Below are 20,564 nucleotides of genomic sequence, written 5' to 3'. Positions count from 1 at the left end.
AAAAACTAACTCAGCACAAAAATGCAGCATAATTGGGGTCATTTTCAGCATTTATTTTTAAAGAATTAATTTAGAGAATACTACATATGCATGGTTTGTTCTGTTAGTGAGATACAAATTCAAAGTTCACGATAGGTAGCTTTTTCTTTCCACTGTCATTTTATCTCTGTGGATAAAGTCTCATTGGTTGATAAAGTCGAAAGTATAAGTTTAAGTCTCTTGATGAATATGAATTTCAGGCCAAACAAACAAACAAACAATAACAACCACCCAACCCACCAGCCCATCCTCCTGCTGTCTCCATCGGGCCTTCGTTTTTATTCCCTGTTGAATGCTGAGACTCAGGCTCCAGGTAACCATGTTGTGTTTGGGTCCCTGCCTCACTCTGGCAAGTGCCTACAACTTCTGCAGCATCTGCTTACACCTCCCTCTGCTCCTCTGCACTGTCAGTTCTTCAAGGCGAGGACTGTCTTTTTTCTTCTTCTTTTTTTTCTTTTCTTTTTTTAATGTATTTTATTGATTTTTTTTTACAGAGAGGAAGGGAGAAGGATAGAGAATTAGGAACACCGAAGAGAGAGAAACATTGAGCAGCTGCCTCCTGCACACCCCCTCCTGAGTGTGTGCCTACAACCAAGGTGCCCTTGACCAGAATCGAACCTGGGACCTTTCAGTTCGCAGGCTGACGCTCTATCCACTGAGCCAAACCAGTTAGGGCGCGAGGACTGTCTTAGCGTCCCCCAGAGCCAGGTCAGCACTGACCCCTTCGTCTGTGCACAGTCACACAGCTGAGCTGGGCCATGACGGGAAGGTAAACGTTCTGGGAGAAGGACAAAGGGAGCTCAACAGCCGCTCCGGTCACTGGGATGCCCAAGAGAATCTGATCCCAGGTCCAAGCCATGGCCGCCAGGGATGCCTAGAGGAGTGGGAAGAGCAGGCCCACCCTGCCAGAGATGGATGTGTGACTTTGAAGGAAGTGGCTTCATCACGGTGAGCCTTAGCCTCCCCAGGTGTAAACCAGGGAGACTCAGGCACACCTTTCCCATCGTCAGAGGGAGGCAGAGGCTCAGCAGTTCCAAGAGCTCATTCCTGCCTGCCTTCCTCTTGTCCTCTCAGGAAGCCCCACCCAGAGCTATTTCATCTCTAATTCTAAACATGGTGCTGCAAGTGGAGAGCTGTTAGTACCTGGAGATTTGGAAAATGTCCCTTTCTCCCCTCCCCTCTAAGTAACCAGCAGTACTGAGTACTTACCTTTCCCTCTCCTTTCCTCTTTTTTTTATTTTTTTTTTAAGAAATTTATTTTAGCCAGACCATACTTTAAAGCAGGGGTCTTCAAACTACGGCCCGCGGGCCACATGTAGCCCCCAGGGGAGTCTGATCCTGCCCGCCAGGTTTTTTGGGCAGTGAGCGCAGCCAAGGTGTTACAGTAGGAATTAATAGTTCATATAGTCCGGCCCTCCAGCTCTCTGAGGGACCGTGATCTGGCCCCCACTTTAAAAAGTTTGAGGACCCCTGCTTTAAAGGATACTTAATGGGAATTTGGATTTGTACAGAAAGTCAGTAAAGGAAACTGTCACCGGTGTATCAAGGAGACTCACAGAAGTGTTATGACGTGAAAGATTCCCTGGTGCAGTACTTGCATCTGAACAACCTCGGTCATTCCTAGGCTGACTGGCCTCCCCATGGCTCACGGACCCATCATCTATGGAGGTGGGTCCCCAGGAATCTGAATTTTATAACAAGCAAGCCAGGATGGGTTTGTATCTCTCACGTTTGATAGTCACTACTTTAGCAACAGAAATCCGTTTTATACAACCTGGTTGAGTACCTACTATGTGCTTTCCGTCATCATCCTCACATAGATAGTAACGAAGTCCTTACCGCTGTGGTCCTAAGGTAGATGTTACTGAGATAGAGTTTGCATTCCATAAAGTCACCCATTGAAAGTGTATAATTCAGTGGTTTTTAGTGTATTTCCAGAGTGGTGCAACCACCACCATAACCTAATTTTAGAATATTTTCTCCATCTCAATGAGAAACCTTGTACCCACTAGTAGTCATTATTGCGCCCATTCTTAGAGATGGGAACATGGAGGCTCCGGACATTGGAACAACATGCCTCCCGCCTCCCTCTGGGGACCACAGCCCAACTTCCTTCCTTCCAACAGCCATGCTCTTTCCACTATACCATGCTCGCTTCCAGGAACTCAAGCCAAATTAAATATTTACTCACTGGGGAGAAGAATTTTATGTTTGGTTTTATCCTTGTTCAGTAGTTTTAGATAATATACTTTCCCTTCCTGTTCCAACTGGAATTGTAGGCGAAACAAATGGGGCTTAGTTTTTTTAGTTCAGTATCCAGTGCAGCCAGATTTTTAAAATTACATGAGCAATCAGCATGCTAACACGGATAATGGTGGGAGACAGAAAGCTGGGACAATCCAGTGTTTGATTCTGTCCCCAGCTGTTGACCTGCCACATTCCTTCTTTGGGACTTGGTTCTTCTTCTGCCAAATGAGGAAGTTTTACCAAATCTATATATTTATTAAGCATTTATTGGACACGTGATGATATTACACTGGATGTTACTAGTATATATTCAGAGAAAGCGGTAAGAATTTATTTTTTATTTTTGTTAATCCTCACTCGAGGATATTTCCCATAGATGTTTCGAGAGAATGGAAGGGAGGAGGAGAGACAGATACATCTATCAGTTACTTACTAGGGCCGGTGGTCGAGCCTGAACCGAGCTACGTGCCCTTGACCAGAATCAAACCTGGGACCCTTCCATTCAAGGACCAATACTCTATCTGATGAGCCAAACCGGCTAGGGCAAATAAGAATTTTAATGCCAGCTGTGCTTAATTGGGCAAAAACAATAAGCCAGGCATTGTCCTAGCCTGTCATCCCATTCAATTAGCACTTTGTTTTGTCTCTGTGGAGTGGGAGGTGTTTTGCTTAAATTCCCACGAGAACACTTAGGCTAACCTGCCCTGCGTGAGATAGCTGAGGTCTGGGTGACCCCAAGCCCAGAACATAGTCCCCACCCTCCTCTCCAGGTGACCGGGAGTTGTCCTGACCTCTGTGAGGTCGCCACTCATGTTTATACACAAATACTTGCAATACAATGTTGAAAGTAAATATTTAATGACAGCACTAAAGGGGGTGTCACCTTTCTGCCTCTGGGTAGGTCTGGGAAGGAGTTGGAGGTAGAGCTGGTTCTTGCATTTCCCCTCTCCTGCAGGATCTATTATTGCTCAGGATGTGCAGGTTGAGCTTTTAGGACTGCTTACTTACCGCTCCGGGTCTCACAGGGCTCTGCAGGCGGTAAGGAGCCCTGGGCGTTGAGCAGTAACTAGATTGGGAGGCACCAGCTAGCTCCTCTGCAACCTATTTCCCAACCTCAATTTACTTCTTTGGCCTTGGCATGTTTACAAAGCCTTGAGCTCAAGCAAACTGGAGATTTGGGGTGTGCTCAACCAGGTGTTCCCCACCAAGTCCTATCAGTAATCAAGGGGGAAAGTCACTTTCTCAAGGACCCACCTTGCCTGTGGGTTTCTAAGGAAACTTGAAGAAGTCAGTTTGTCGAGACTGGGAGCCAAGCTTGTGAAGGCGCTGGAAACTAACGTGAAAGCCATTTCCTGGAAACGCAGACTTCTTAATAGGTCTTGTCACTTTGGAAAGCTTCACAAATGCTGACTTGGAAAAGTTCCTGGCATTCGGATGGGGACACGGATAATCTCAGATGACTTTTTATTCCTGGGAATAGTTGTTCTTTTTGAAGGAGTTTTAAAAGCGACTACATCTTGAGCTCTTACTGTGCATTAGGAATAAGAGCTGTACGTGGACTGGGCTTCACAAAATTCCCAGGAAAGGCCTTTTATCAGCACCTCTGTTGTACAAATTTCGAAATGGGCACATCTCATCTTTCCAAGGTAACAACATGAGTTTTTAAAACTCCCCTTTCACATGCCTATTTGGTGTTTTTGTTTGTTTAACCCTAAAAACATTAAAAGACGAATTTTAACCAGCATTTACTTATTTTTTAAAACTCTATTGTGCATCTGAGCCCAGAGAGCCACCATTTACCAAGATGTGAATTAATGATTACTGTTGAGATTCCACGGCATGTCTTGCTGGAGCCTCTTGTTACTATGGCTGGACTTGTTACCATGGCATTTGACGCACGTGACAAGCACCCTGCCTGTGAGAGCCTGAAAAACAATAGCCAGGAGGACCTGAGAGGCTTTTATGCATCCATATTAGTAACACGTTTGTTCCATAAAAGGCTAATTGCTTTGATTTATGTCTTAAATGTCCACATTTAAACTCACCATTCTCCAAATTGGCTTTCTCTCTCTTGTGTTTAAATTTTCATCTTAAAAAATTTATCCCTCTAACACTTGGCCACTCACTCCTCCTGCAACAAGTTTGACAGATAAGTTTATAACATTTAAAAAAAAACAGTTTAATTCAGATTATATCAGCAAGAATAAAGTGTTTGAAATATCCAGCCATATGGCAGGAAGACCCACCATTAGTGGCGTCTCACAAGTCCAACAATTGGTGTTTCCACGAAATTCTAGCACAATAATAGAGTGGAAACTTTAAGATCACTGAGTTTTTTTATAATCTAGCCCAGCTTTCTATTTTGCAGGTGAAGGAAACTAGGCCTAGGGAAGCTAAATGACTTCACCCAGGCAGAGAGCTAGTTTGTAGAAGTGCAATTCCACACTGTTTAATTTTGTGATAAGTTTTGATTTATAGTTTCTTTTACTTAATGATTATACTAAAAAAAAAAAAAGAGAGAGAGAGATCTCTTTAAACTGAAAGACATACTAGAAATTGCATTTATAAAAATTCTATTTGGATATGGGAGCAATGAACATTTCATTTGAAGAACATCCAAACAACTTCACAAGAGCATATTTTAAAATGCCAAAAACTAGCCTTCATTTCTGAATGCAACATCACAACTGTGCTTTAACTCACAGCAGTTGGTTTTCATTAAACTATTCCTAAATTATTTTTTTAACAATTATTTCTCAGTCTCAATTCATAACATTGGTCTAGCGCTATAGGGATTTAGCGAAATTGAATGAGCAGCCCCTTAGAGGATGTTATAATTTTACAGAGGAGATAATTCAAGGTCTTTGGAGTGTCACACTAGAAGCTGATGCAGTTCATTTGGTTCTTACAGTTGTCACCCACCCTTGGGATGGTAACTGTTTCTAAGTGGAGGACAGGGGGTGCATGGTTCTGAGCATGTGGAATACAAACCTTCATAAAACACCTCAGCTAAAAAATTATTATTTTTTTTGGCGGGGGGAATATACATTTATTCACGAACTCACCCTATATAATAAAAGGCTAAAATGCAAATAGACTGAACCGTGGAACAACTGGAACAACCGGTTGCTATGATGTGCACTGACCACCAGGGGGAGTGTGCAGATGGTGGAGCAGGTGAGCGGGGTCACCAAACCAAGACAGGGTGCCCATAACTATCAGCAGGGCGAGCCACTGGTCATTACTGAAAATTCCTTTCTCCCATGTGCCTCGGTCCCGCCTGGTGCTAGCACCTGCTGGTGGCACCAGCCCCCACTGGCACCCGCTGCCAGCACTGGCCCCGCTCACACCCACAGCCGATGCCAGAACCGCTCCTCGCACCTGCTGCCTATGTCCAGTGCTGGTTCTGATCACTTGGCGCCATCAGTGGGTGGGAGCGGTGGCGGCTGGCCCTGATCACCCCTGAGGGCTTCTCCACCTCCCCCTGCTCCTGAGGGGTGATCGGGGCAGCAGCCGCTGCTCGCACCCACTGCTGGCACCTGCCCCAATTGCTCCACACCATCAGTGGGTGAGAGTAGGGCCAGCGCCATCAGCATGTGGGAGTGGTAGCAGTGGGAGCAGGGCTGCAGGCAGAAAGGGGACCAGGGGCCACAGCAGGAAGGGCTGGGGGGTGCAGAGGATGAGCTGAAACCCGCTCCTGTGCTTACCACAGCCTAGCGGCCAGCCCACAGCTTCTTGTAAGGTGCACAAATTCATACACTGGGCCCCTTAAAAAATATTTATTAAGTGCCTACCTTATGAATAAAATCCAATTCTTCTTCCTGGCTTGAAATACCTCCATAGTTTAGCTTCATCGTTTTTTATTCCATTTTGTTCCATTTTATTTCCAAAAGCTTCTCTTGAAACTGACACTGCATTATAATGATTGACTTGGGGGGATCTTTCTCTGGAATGTGAGCTTTTCCTAGAAGAAGCAATGTCCTCAGCTTTGAGCACCCCTCCTAGTATATGGCCCAGGGCTTAGTAAGTTCTTATTAAGGGTTTTCTTGAAGCCAAGGGACTTAGAATATAGGGTGCACACAGACAGGGATTTTGTTAGTTATGCTCATTCCTGTGTCCCTGTCATCCAGAACAGGGCTTGTTGAAAGTGCTAAGTACAGACCTCTCCTGGAAGGCTCCACAATGCTCTCCCCCATGCTCTTTTTCTCTTGTCCTATTTAAATCTGACCTCAAAATCCAGCCCAAGTCCCATCTCTTCGGAGTGGTCCCTACCTCTTCCTGCCCACTCCCAACTCCGCCCCTACCGGAGCCTCTGCCCAGCCCAGCGTTCACACCGAGTTCTGTATTGCGTTGTTCATATTCCTTCTTACTTCATAATTCTTAATGTCTTCTCCCACTTAGAATCAGCTTCTTAAGAATACGGGGCCATCTTTTACATGGTTTCTGACGCCTTCAGAAAGGCTATGATTAGCTGGCTGAGTTATTAATTAAACATCATTGCTTAGGTCTGGAAGGGTACGCATTTCAGGGTTTACAGCTCCCTTTGTCTTTAGTGGGTGGGTTCCCAAAGACCTGAGTGTTTGTGTGGGTTTGGGCGCCCACGGAACACTAAATATTGAAAGGCCTGTTATACACATAAACTGTACCCCACCCCGAAAATAAACACATTAAATAACTACCTTTCCTTTTTCTTTCAAGGTGAAACAAACAAATAAACAAACAAACATAAAGAAGCCTTCATGGAGATCCTGGGGGTGGGTATGGGTGGGGGGAGAATTAGGAGTTAGAGGAGTGGAAATTTGGCACCATCTGCAAAGCATTTGGGCAACTCAACTTTCCATTTCTGAGAGGTTGCCATGTGCATTGTCATGAATATTACTTATAGTCAAGTTACATTGGCTAAAGGCTGGATCTTTCCAACATGTGGAACTGATTTACTCGCCTTTCCCCCTCTCACCCCTTTGAAAGCCAACACAACAACGACGAAAAAGAAAGGAGAAAAAAAAAAAAAAAAAAAAAAGTCCAATAACCCTCCTGGAGCTTTATTGAATTTAGAGAAGGGTTTCTGTCTTGTGTTGCCTGTCTTTGTTCTCTGGCTTCCTAGTCACCCACCACTGTCCTGGTTTGAGTGCTCCAACAGGAAATCTGGTGATCAAGACTAGAAACTTTGCCCGCTGAGATGATTGCTTTAGATTTTCCCTGCTAACTCAAGACTGCAAGCTACTCCTTTCTGCTGGTAATTTCTTTTGAGGGGTAGAGTGGACCCAAACAGGCAGCCCTTTGTCAAGGTGACACTTGTCACCAACTCGTGGCTCTCCCACAAGATTTCTTACTATTCAGAGTTCGTGTTGGTTTGAAGGGTGTTGAGTTAAATGCCATCAGCCTAAGGAATTAATAATTTGATTCTTTTGTGAGTTTGAAGTATCTGCAAGGCGGTGTGTGTGAGTGTTTAGAGCCAGTAGAGGACAGAGAAGGAAAACAGGGTGAAGTGGGGAGCATTTTTTATCCTAAAGAGAAAGGACACCTTCCTCCATTTTTTTTTTTTTTTTTTTTTTTTTTTTTTTTTTTTTTTTTTTTTTTTTTTGCTAGCTGGTTGAGTAACCAGCCACAATAATGACCTGAATGATTTAATGCCTAGATTAATGGGTACACAAGTGCTTGTTTATGCTCACTGTGTACAATGCACTGTGGTAAGAATTCATGGCATAGTCAAAGTTAGGACCCAGACACCCAAAAGAGTGGAAGGAAATAAAGTAAAATGTAAACAGTAGTTGGTTTTTACTGAGTAGTCAGACAACAGCTTTTTTTCCCTCTCTTCTTCCTTTACATATTTTTCCGTTTGTTTTTTTTTTACAGTGAATAATTATTTAAATTGTACAGAAACAGTCTTTGCTATAGAAGTCCAGAAAAGGGGAGATTACCATGGTGGGAGGTTAAGAATGAAGTGGGACTGACGTTGGTGTCTATACAGATAATGTTTGTTCTCCCCATTCCTCCATCAGAGAACAACTGTCATTAAGAGAAGAGTCTTTAAAGATGAACTGGAAGAGAACATCATAGAACAACTCTCGAGCTGTTTGGATAACTATAACAATGCTATGTGAAATACATTCACAATGTTTTTAGTGCGCTCTATATAAATTCTTCACATTTATGAGGTTGAGTTAATGCATGCAAAGTACCTAGTGCCGGATAGGGAGCACTATATAAACAATAGCCATTACATTTTTATATATAGCAACCTTAAACCAGAACAAGGAAGTCTGTTAGACCAGGACACGGGCACCCAGTGTACCATTTGCACAAGGTCATCTATTGTGCATGGATTCGTTTTGTTTTAAATTCCCCATCTAGGCCTCTTCCTCTGCCGTGACTTTCAGCACCTAAGCATTTCCCTTTGTCATGAACCTGGAATAGCCTTGTTTCTTGCAAGTCACTGTGGTTTTCAAGAGCCAACCTTTCTCGTGGGGATCATGCAGGAGCCCTGGGGTTTATTTTTTCTCTGCAAGTTCTGCAGGTGGGGATCTAGTGCAGATGGATTTTTGTAGAGTGTAGCTGTAACTCTAAATGTGTGCCCCCTTTTTTGAGTGTGATCAACCCTGAAAAATGTTTGTCATTCTCCATTGTGCAGGAAGTACATGCTCTATTTTGAGGTTGAGGGGGGCTGGGTGGGGGGATGGGGAAGAAAAAGAATATGTTTTTTATTCCTTAGTCATGGACAAGTCCTGTTATTATTTTGGTCACTTTTTAGCTTTTGCATAAGTTTTCTCTGTTGCATTGTGTTCACATAGAAGATAATACATAAACTTGGAAGTAAGACCAATTTTGCATCTGACTTGGGCACTTACTTAATGGTCAGCTTTGGACAAGTTAAACCCCACAGAATCTCAGTTTCCTCCTCTGCAACATGAAGACAAAGTAACTACTATAAAAGGATGCTGTGACTATTAAATGAGATAATGTGTTGTAAAGCATCTGAATCCATCCTGGGCCCTTGATAATATACATGGTAACATTATTATTTGTAATGCACGCCCCCCCCCCCACAGACATAATTAGAACAATACTTGTATATGAAAATGCTTTTAAAACATTAGCAATGAAAACAATGGTTATAATAGCTGTGCAATATTTTCTTGATTGAATAAAGAGTAATTTAATCAGTCCCCTTTTGCGGTGATTGGATATTTTAGGTTATTTTCGATTTTTCTTTTTAGTGGCAACCATTTTAATACTCTAAACTATTTTCTTGAGCCACCTATATTCAGAATGGGCAGGTTTAGAGGTTTTTTTTCCAAAAATATATTTTATTAATTTTTTTACAGAGAGGAAGGGAGAGGGATAGAGAGTTAGAAACATCGATGAGAGAGAATCATCGATCAGCTGCCTCCTGCACACCTCCTACTAGGGATGTGCCCACAACCAAGGTACATGCCCTTGACTGGAATCAAACCTGAGACCTTTCAGTCTTCAGGCTGATGCTCTATCCACTGAGCCAACCCGGTTATGGCTAGAATTTTTTTTATTTTTTATTTATGATTCAGATTTATAGCACCAGATTTGCAAACTCAGAATGGAGAATGATGAGCCTCCTTAAGGTAATGTCATTTTTCTGGACATTCCATATGTTTAACAGTGTGAGGTTAAAGAGTCTGGTAAAAATCAATGTTTAATCGGGGCAGGAGGGAGCCCTTAAATCCTAGTAAAAGATTATTCATGCTCAGGGCAGAATAAAGTCATGCATATGTTTTCTTTCCTGAAACACTTAAGTTAAGTTGCCTTTCATTCCCTGCGCACTGATTGTTGGAGCTTGTTTGCATGACAGCACTTTCTCTTTTAACGGTGAAAGTTGGTCTGCTTCTTGAGATAGCCGTGGCCATCTATCTTTTCCTCCCCTTTGGCCACAATTCCTAGATCATAGGAAGAAATCCAGAGCAGAAAACAGCTATTAGTGAACTGTCAGCCAAATTGGCCGGGGACGGAAACCTTGTAAACATCAAGAGAATAACCTGATGAAAAAAAATTCAGTCCTGCATTTTCTTAGCAAAGATTAGGGAGGCAGACCAACAGAATCTCATTAGGCTTTATAAAGGCTTTTATTTCTTCACCGTGGTGTTGTGCTATACACCATTCTTTTAAATATCTAGTTAAAATTTGGCAGAGCTGCTGGAAATGGGAAGGGGGGGCCAACTGTCTGGACTGATGGTCTTATTAAATGCTCACGTAATTGTTCCTGTTCCAGCGAAGTGGGATTCTCTTGCCATCTGTTAAGCAGGCTCCACTGAACAGAGAGATTTGGGAGGGAAGGTGATGGGGTTGGGAAGGTGGGTCAGTGGAGCAGGGCGTGGGGACCAGGGTGCCACCCACAGGTGGAGGAGAGCGGGCTCCGCAGCGCACACACAGACACAGACACAGACACAGACACAGACACAGACACAGGCAGAGCAGGGTGTCGTCTCTTCTCTCGCAGTAGAGTTAGGGGGACTGGATTCAGTGGTTACATGATTCTTTAATTTCTAACTTTATTGGAATTGAACTTCCCTTTTGAAGGAGGGGGGAGGCAGTGCTTAGGGAGGAAAGGGACGGAATATGCAACAGGAGGTTTGATTACATCGTGCTACAGAGATTTAGAGCATCCAGGTTGGATGAAACTCTCATTCAGACACCCACTTTTTTTTTTTTTTTCCTTGCTGAACGTTCAGGTGTGTACAGTACCATTGGGTGGGATGTTCAAGAACTACATGCAGCCGAAACCGATTTGGCTCAGTAGATAGAGCGTCAGCTTGCAGACTGAAAGGTCCTGTGTTGGATTCAAGTTAAGGGCATGTACCTTGGTTGCGGGCACATCCCCAGTAGGGGATGTGCAAGAGGCAGCTGGTGGATGATTCTCTCTCATTGATGTTTCTAACTCTCTATCCCTCTCTCTTCCTCTCTGTAAAAAATCAATAAAGTATATTTTTTTAAAAATAACTGCGTGCATTATGTTATGTACGTAAGAGTTTGAGGGAGCAGTTACTACATAACCTCAGGGAGGGCTGAGGAGACCCTGTCTGTGACCTCCTCTGTGACCCCCCGGTGGGTTCAGTCCCCGTTTCACTTGGATTACAGACTGGGGGTGTTGATTTTTCCTTGAATGTTTATAATAGCCCAGTTATTAGATTCCTGTCCTTTTAAAAACCACTATATAGTTTTTAAAGTATGCAAAAACATTTGGCCAGGGTATATTGTAAAGCGACAGCCTAGAATGTATGTCAAAGGTACATTTATTGAGATGTAGCAGACACATAGAGGAGTGTCCAGTCATGATTGTGCCACTTGAAGGATCCCCCAAAAGCGGGCACACCCCTGTAGCAGCCCCCAGGCCAGGAAACGGAGGTGTCAGCATTCCTGGAGCGGCCTGCACGCCCTGTCCTGTTCACTCACAGAGCGTGGTCACCACCTGGACTTCCAGCAGTTGGAAGTTTTGTCTGTTTTTTGAACTGGGTACAAACGGAACTGTATACTCTGTCTTCTGGTGTCTGGCTCCTGTCACTCAATAGTATGATGGGTGTGAGAGTCATCATGTTGGTGCCTGGTGCAGTCGTCTGTGCATTCCCGTCCCCAGATATCCTGTCGTGTGAATACACCACCCATCTCTTGTCTGTTCCACTGCTGATGCGCATTTAAATGTTTTCCAGGTTGGGGGTTATTGTGAGCGGTGCTGCTCTGAGCAGCCGTATGCACATCACTCACGTTAGAAGATGCTGGCAGTTTTCCAAAGTGTGTGTATTAACGAGAGGCAGGTCACCTTGTCTTTAGATCGGAGTCCTCAGTTCTCATGAGCAGAAGAATAAGGCATCTTGCCATGGTTACTGTTTCCTTTTTAGTGTGGAAATAAAGTAGCTAGTGAACAAGTTTTCCATGAAATGTTTCTAGGTAAAATAACTTTTTAAAACTCCTCACCCGTTTTAATGATTTTTTTTTTTTTTTACTGTGCAGCAAAACTTAGGTTTACTTTTAGTATTTGACAGGAGTGCGAGAGAAAAAGGGCAAAGGTGGACAATATTTCTGCCATTGGCGGCATGTGTGCGCTGAGGAGAGGGCTCAGACTCTCCCTGCAGGTTGTGCTCCAATGAAGAGTTCGGATTTCTGGGATTCCTTTTGTCCTCCAGGGAGCTGATAGAAGGGAACGTGACAGCTTGGAAATAGGATGCAGGTTACCCACCCACACGCCCAGCCTTTCCCTTTCCCTGTTCCTGAGAGAAAGTCACCCCCGAGGCCTGGAGGGGCTGGTCTTTTCAGATTGCTAATCATTGTTTATGTTTTAGGGAAACTTTTCCATTTTCATTTTCTTTTTAATATATTTTATTGATTTTTTACAGAGAGGAAGGAAGAGGGATAGAGAGCTAGAAACGTCAACGAGAGAGAGACATCGACCAGCTGCCTCTTGCACACCCCCTACCGGGGATGTGCTTGCAGCCAAGGTACATGCCCTTGACCACAATCGAACCTGGGACCCTTCAGTCCGCAGGCCGACGCTCTATCCACTGAGCTAAACCGGTTTCGGCTCCATTTTCATTTTCTAAGTCCTCTAGTGAACAAAAAACTGTTTACCCTGAAGTCACCAAAATGTCAGCTAGTATATCATTTGGAATTTCTGGCTCAAATAAAAAAAAAAAAAAAAGCCCCCCCCCCCCCAAAACACACACACACACACACACACACACACACACACACAAATAAAAATAATAAAAATAAAACAACCTATATTCTATTCTTTTCACAGTTTTACATAGCAATAGAAAGTAATTAAAAAAAAACAACTTTGTCTGGGCCTCTTAATTATTTCTAATATCGGTCATATATATAAGATTATGCCAGCACATTGGATCTTGCTTACAATAAATAGATTAAAAAAACAAACACCCAAATCCTTTTGGTTTTCTACATACAGGCATTAAGATTCCTAGATTATCCTGAGCAAAAAGGTGAAGTGAATAAACTTGATAGCTTTGCTAAAAGCAACGTCTGTTTTTAAATCAAGTCATAGGTTCAGACCTCAGCACTTGGATTTTATACCTGTGAAACATTCTCTAACTTTTGAGCCATCGTTTTTTAGATCTATAAAAGTGGTTTCTGATCCCTGCCCTTCCTACCACATAGGGTTGTTGTGGAGATCAAATCTAACCATGTATGTGAAATTATAAACTATTAAAGTACTAAACTAAGCCTTTGAGAGCTGGGCTTAGCAGGCGCTGTGTTTTCAGAAAGACGAGTGCTGTCCGTTGACCTAGAGCAACTATTTTCAACCTTTTTCATCTCATGGCACACAGAAACTATTAAAATTCTGCAGCATACCAAATATATATATACATACACACATACATATATATTTGCAGATCTGATAGAAAGACAGAAAATAGGTATAATTTTGTTTCATTCACACCATATGGCTATTGTTGTGCTGGCTGCTGTCATTTTTTTTTTTAATTTGACAATCTAAGGGAAAAAAGGCCAGTGCCCCTAAGTAGCCAGATATTGCATGTTTTAATAATTCTTGTGGCACACTGGTTAAAAGTCACTGAGCTAGAGTGTAGTGGAAACTCCCTCTGTACCTTGAGGTCTTGTGCACACACATAAGCCTGAACTTTTAACCTTGCACCAGACACCACTGGCTGACCTGCTTAGCTATGAGTTACTTGTTTAGGTTCTACCGGTTTCTCACTAATACTCCTTCCCACAGGGGAGAGAGAAGGACAAAATTTTTGGCTTTGGTGGTAGGCCCAAGCCATGATCAGGTCATCTTTCATTCCTGGAGGAGGGGCTAGAGGGCCATATGAAATAGGCAGTCTGCAGAGTCACTCCTGCTCATCTCTGTAACTTCCTTCTTGCTTTGAAACTTTTCTTTTACCCATCTATACTTACTAGGTGTAGAATGTGTAGAAATGCTTATAAGGCATAAAAACATCCACATAAAAGTATTAGCAGTCATCATTAATAATTGTTATGACAAAAAGTGAGTAAAACAGGGACTGAAACAGCCTCACAGACAAGTCAAGTCCCCACATATATTCCTTATTACTGCCGAGGAATCCACTGTTGTTTTAACACTGGAATGTCATTGCCATGAATGAGATACAAAGTTGACCACACTCACCAAAATCTTGAGACACTACATAAATTATGTTAACCATAATAATAAAAGGCTAATATGCAAATGGTTGTCACACCATGATGCCATAAGTACCAATCAGCAGGGACCTAAAGCTGCATGGTGCCTGGCCGGGGCGGGGGACCTCAGTTTGCACCCCCCACCCGGCGGGGCTTGATGGGGGACCTGAGGCTGCTGCGTGCCCCCTCCCCTTTTCTGCCTGGCAGGACTTGATGGGGGCCTGAGGCTGCACCTCTGCCCAGCCTCAGGCCCGGGGACCTATGGCTGCGTCCCTACCCGGCGGACGCAGCCATAGGGTGGGGCCAGCCAGGTCTGGGTCTCACCCAATGGGGGTGGGGCCAGCTAGGTCTGGGTCTCCTGCGATTTTGAGGCACACGCAGGTGGGCGGGGACTTGGCTCTGGGTCCTGTGGCATGCCCCAGACTCTGACAGGAAGGATATTTTCATATACATTTTACTAATTTTCTTTCATCTCTGATACTTCCATTATAGAGAAAGGGCAAATAGCAATATTAAAATCTTTCCTCTAATTAATTTCCTTTTAATGTGCACAAATTTTGTGCACCGGGCCACTAGTTTTTTTGCACAGGAGCCATGCTAATCCTCTCTGTATCATTCCAATTTTAGTGTATGTGCTGCCAAAGTGAGCACTGGGCCACTAGTTCTTAATAGAAGTGTTTTCTTGGTCCTGAGCAGGTTTTGAAAATCAAATTCTATAAGAACATAGAATATGATCTGGGGATGTGGGTGACAGTGACATTTAATGAGACTCTAAAAGCATTAAAAGATGTGTACCAGAAAACTGGGAACTTAGAGTTGTAGGAATGGAAGTCTATAAGTTCATAATCCCTTTCTTAAAACAGTCTGTTTTAGGATTCAGAATCCTAATACCTCTTTAAAAAAAAAAAAGAATATGATTTTATTGATTTGAGAGAGGGAGAGGGAGAGAAAGAGAGAAACTCTATGTAAGAGAGAATCATCAATTCGTTGCCGCCCCCCTCTCCCTCATGCACCTCAACTGGGGATTGAACCCGCAACCTGGGTGTGTGTCCTAGCTGGGAATCGATCCTGTAACCTTTCAATGCATAGGGACAACATTCAACCAACTGAGTCACACTGGCCAGGGTCATCCTGATGCCTCCTAATGGCAAAACACTCCAGTAAGACCTGGAGAAGAACCCTATGTCAGATGCATTAATACATCTGAATCAAAGAAAATGAATACCTCCACCAAATGTTTTAAAGAAGACTATTAATATACAGCAATTGAAGTTGGGATTTACTACCAAACAAGTTCCGGTCAGGTCATATTTTACTAACAAGTGTGTCATTGCAAAACATTTGATTTTCAGTGCTTTCTTATTTTAGAATTGCATATAAGGGATTGTGGGTCTGTGTTGTGTCCAAGAGTGAGCTCCTAGCAGGAGTAGTCTTATATGGGTAGGTAGCCAATTGTTATGAGACAATAGAGTTAGGAGCACTGCCTCTGAAGTCACACTGCTTGGGTGGAAATTTCAGCCAACTAACTTTGATAAATTCTTTAATTTCCCCAGGGTCTTACCTTTACATCTGTGGGGCTGCAGATTATAAAGATTAATAAGTAAGGTTTGCATATGAAGTACCATGTGTGTATCACATTAGGCCCTCAATAAATATGCACCAGTTTCCTCATCTGTATAAGGGAAATAATAATAATGCTGTCACAAAGATGTTTTATGAGACTTCTTTAAGTAAATAGATATCACATGCTTAGTATAGTGACTGCCCCATCATCAACCTCCAGTAAATAGTAGCCAATATCATCATCATCACTGTTACTAAAAGTCCATACATTTCCTGTCAGCAGAGTCATTTTTATGAAAGAGAAACAACAACAATATTTATTGAATGAATGAGGGGAGCATTAGAAAAGTATACTGATTCATAATTAGAATGTTCTAGACTGTAATTCCATCCCAATTCTTCCCAAGAGTCTTTGCTCCCTCCCTCTCCCGCCACCACCACCACCACCACCACCCAGCACCTTTATCTGCCTTCATTGGCACAGCACTTGATGAACTTGGCACTTGTCTACCTCATCACAACCATGCAGGTGTGTTAGGTTGCCTGGGAAGCTGTCCCAGATGCTGACAAACCCTTGGCAGGAAAATCGAAAGGCGAAAGGGAACTGTTGGCTGACATCTCCAGGTCTGACTCCTTACTTACTCATCTGGAGAGTTCCAGAGGCATCTTTAAAGTTTTAGGATAAATGATGAGGCTGCTGCTGGTTTGTCTGTGTGTGTGTGTGTGTGTGTGTGTGTGTGTGTGTGTGTGTGTCTCCCCCAGACACATATCTTTGATTCTCATTTTTCTCCTCATTGTTATATGTTAATCTCTTGTGATTGCTTAGTAGTGGCAGGGTTTGATAAAGTCCTAAGTCTGCAGGGGCATTTTCAATGCCGGCAACATATGGAGCAGGGGGCACTGGGGAGGCGGAACCCGGTGGAAGAATGTGTGCTTGTGTGTCACAGTTTGGACTCATGTCTTGGCACGGCTGTCCCATTTCCTGGCCTGCAAGAACTGCATCTTCTCTTCAGGCCACACAGACTTGGCAAAGCTCTGTTGTGTTGCTTTCCCGAGGGGGTGCTTAGGCAGTGAAGGTGATGGATACTATGGGCAGGGACTGGCCGGACAGGGGCAGGGAAGAATATGGAAAGAATCCTCTGTAAGGAGCTCTGTGACACTGGATGTTGGTGTCTGTAAACAGTTGCGGCATTCAGGGAGTTCAGGATTTAGATGATAAACACAACTCTGTCAGATTATACCGCTCGGATAGAATGGCATGGGCTCCGGAAGTCTATAATTAAATGTATTTTTGAAAATGAAAAATATAGTGTAGCATCTGGTTTATTTCACTACAGAAGTACCTAGGCATTGCTTATGTAAGCGTGATTGACTTTGGCTGATATTTGGATTCCTCTGTGTAAAATTACTGTATTTTAATTAAAGCTTTTGAGCTTGACTCTATTTGTGGCATCAACAAATGACACACACACAGACACACACACACACACACACACACACACACACTCCGATGGCTGTGTTACTTAGAAAATCTAATGTGTGTTCCCTTTCTTTCTGTTGCAGCGGATATTCAACTCCTTTGTTTACACTGAGAAAATCTCAAATGGAGAAAGTGAAGTGCAGCAGGTAAGAGGTTACTTACTGCTTGACATTCTCTGTCTCGGTCTTGGCTCTTAGATGTGGCTTCATTACTCCCTTCCACGCAACCTCCATGCCGGGTTTCCTGTTACCTGCATATGAATCCACAGGCATCGTAAGCACAGGGTGGCAACCTCTCACTTCAGGTTCTCACAGGCCATAGAAATAACAGTGAGATGGATGGTTTTCTTTTATGTGTGCTACCCTGTGGAACTATGTTGCATTCCTTTTTTTGTTTTGGAAATTCCTAAACTGCTCATCTTTAAAAGTATTAGGAAATTATTTCATCTGATAGAGGAAAAAGTGCCCAGGTGTTGGAATCAGACAAGCTGCACATCCAATTCTGGTTTTCTTACTTGGGGGCCCTCGGTAAGCGACTTAGCCTTTTGAAGCTGCAGGTTCCCAGTCTTCCATGCAGGGAATAGAATATCTGCCTTATGAGATTATGAAAAATTAAATGAAATCACATCAGCCGAAACCAGTTTGGCTTAGTGGATATGTGTTGGCCTGCAGACTGAAAGGTCCCAGGTTCGATTCCGGTCAAGGGCATGTACCTTGGTTGTGGGCACATCCCCATTAGGGGGTATGCAGGAGACAGCTGATCGATGTTTCTTTCTCATCGATGTTTCTAACTCTCTATCCCTCTCCCTTTGTCTCTGTAAAAATTCAATAAAAATATATATTTTTAAAAATGAAATCATGTCAAATGAACAGCATAAATGAAACCCTTATGTGGAAAATTTGGGCATAGAAGCAGCTCAATAGATACGGACTTTTCTTATTCTTTATTTCTCTTCCTCTCCTCTTATATTCTTCCTCTGCTTGTTTTCTGCCATCTTCTTTCCATCCTCTGTAAGGTCTAAAAGTTCTGAAGCCAGGCGCTGCCCACTTTATTTAGAGCTGGCTTCACATGGACTGCTTCCTAAATTAAAACATAGCGTTGGCGAGCTTGGTCTTAAATAATTGATCCGCACTTGCGAAGGAAGGGTGGCAAAGAGGATTCCTGGGTTTCGATTTCAGCTAATCCACTCACTTCATTAAACTGCGTGACCGTCAGCGGGTAATTTGAAGCTGGGCTGGAAACTTAAGTAATAAACACGACCAAGCTAAGAGCCAGAGTGTAGCAGAGAACGTCCACAGAGTGGAGAGATCACTATGGTCAAAGGCAAAATAACTTAAACCTCAGAGATGCTGCCTGTATTTTATTCATGGAAAACAGCTTGACTAGATCTGAACTTGAGAAATGCCATCCAAGAGCCAAAAGCTTCGCAAGTGTCATTAGAGTGAAGTTATATATGGGATAGTTCGTTACGGTATTTATAATAAATTACTGAGGTAGTCTTCAAGTTCAGCATTTCCTGTTTATAGTCACTAAATTTTTTATTTTGGTTTCTTCAGATTTAATTTATAGGGTATAAGCAGCTCTGAATGTGCTGTTCCCCCCCTCCTTACATTAAGTATTTTTAAAAACAAATGACCTGAAATTACAATGAATATGAAGTAGTTTGCTGTATCAGCTCTTACCTTCATAATCCCTGTCTTCATTCTGTCCCAACAAACTAGAAAGTGCTTTAGGATCATGGCATTTCAGAGGGTTTTGCAGGGGAAGATTTCTATACAGGGCATGTTCAAGGGCCCTCCGGGGGAGAGCAGCGGCCACTTGATAACATTTTAAGGAAACTGAGCCAGGGATATCAGTTTTGCTGCTTTCCCTTCAGTAACAGATACAGGTTTTCTCCCTTCAGCTGTTTTCAAACGTGCAGGTAGTTTCTGTTTTCTTGTAGTGATGTCAGTTGCTTTATTTCACTGTGACCAAGTTTGGAAGGGCTCAATAATACATTTTTAAAATCATAGCAGCCGATTGAGCACCTAATACTGCTGCCAGGCAATTTTAATCTATTATCACAGCAATTTTCCTCCATAACCTTGAAGGAAACATAGTTAAATATCCTTATTACAGATGAGGAAACTGAAGCGATAAGTTACCTGTAGTCTCAAGATGTTTAAGTAAGCTGTACATATCTACAGTTTGTAAAAAAAACAAACAATCAAGACAAGCTCTTGATGTGCTTTGCTTGGCGTTGAGGCTGTGAGGAAGATGCCTGTTGGAGGGGCTGTCGCCCAGGGCCTGCACCGAGGCTGGTCCTGTGGACACTGCAGTGGGCATCCATTGAACCTCAGGTTGTCTTGTTTTTGTACATAGGGACATAGCGTCCTGCCATTCTTAGCTCTGGAAAAGGGAGGATAGCTGACATGAGTTGTGTGATAGTTTTAAACTGTTGTTTTAAAACAAACTACAACTCTTCGTTGTCAACAAAGTGAAGAGTCACTGCACCAATGAAAGTTCAAGAACCTTCTGTATTAAACACAATTTGCAACGTTTTGTTCATTTTTGTATGTTTAGAATGCTGAAATGTTTTCGAAGTTAAATAAAAACAGTATTACTTTTTTTTTTGTAAGATGTTTTAAGTAAGCTAGTTTTCAAAATAAGTTTGACCCCAAGTTACCTGTATTTTTATTTTAACAGAATTTACTTTAACATTTTGTATTTTCATCCAAAATAGAAGTTCCTTCTAACTATATTTCTTTATTTACTTGTGGGTGTTTTGTTGTTGTTGTTGTTGTTTTTTAAGTATATTTTAGAGAGAGAAGAAGAGAGCAGGAGAAAGAGAAACATCTATGGGCTGCCTTCTGCACGCCCCCTACTGGGGATTCAGCTTGAAGCCACCTGGTGACCTGTTGGTGCATGGGACTATGCTCAACCACTGAGCCACACAGTGGGGCTAACTCTGTTTTTATCTGAATAATTATTAAAATGAATAAAATTAAGGAGAATTACCACATAGTCACTTCTATCTCTCCTTATTCTGAGTGTTACAGAGTTCTCTCTGATACTCTGAATGTACTTTTAACTTCTCTCTAGTCGC

At 42.8% G+C, this 20,564-nt stretch overlaps 1 protein-coding gene across 1 annotated transcript in view; it reads left to right on the top strand.

Moving 5' to 3' along the window:
- CACHD1 (cache domain containing 1) overlaps window positions 1-20,564 on the top strand; it is a 230,236-nt gene that overhangs the window by 69,629 nt on the left and 140,043 nt on the right. Inside the window, exon 2 of the mRNA XM_084871354.1 lies at window positions 17,563-17,625. Within this exon, the coding sequence (XP_084727480.1) occupies window positions 17,563-17,625 (63 nt within the window). The remainder of the gene's footprint in view (window positions 1-17,562; window positions 17,626-20,564) is intronic.

Source organism: Pipistrellus hanaki (assembly GCF_964339955.1).
Source record: "Pipistrellus hanaki genome assembly, chromosome: 2".
Lineage (NCBI taxonomy): Eukaryota > Metazoa > Chordata > Mammalia > Chiroptera > Vespertilionidae > Pipistrellus > Pipistrellus hanaki.
This window is presented reverse-complemented; position numbering and strand designations above follow the sequence as displayed.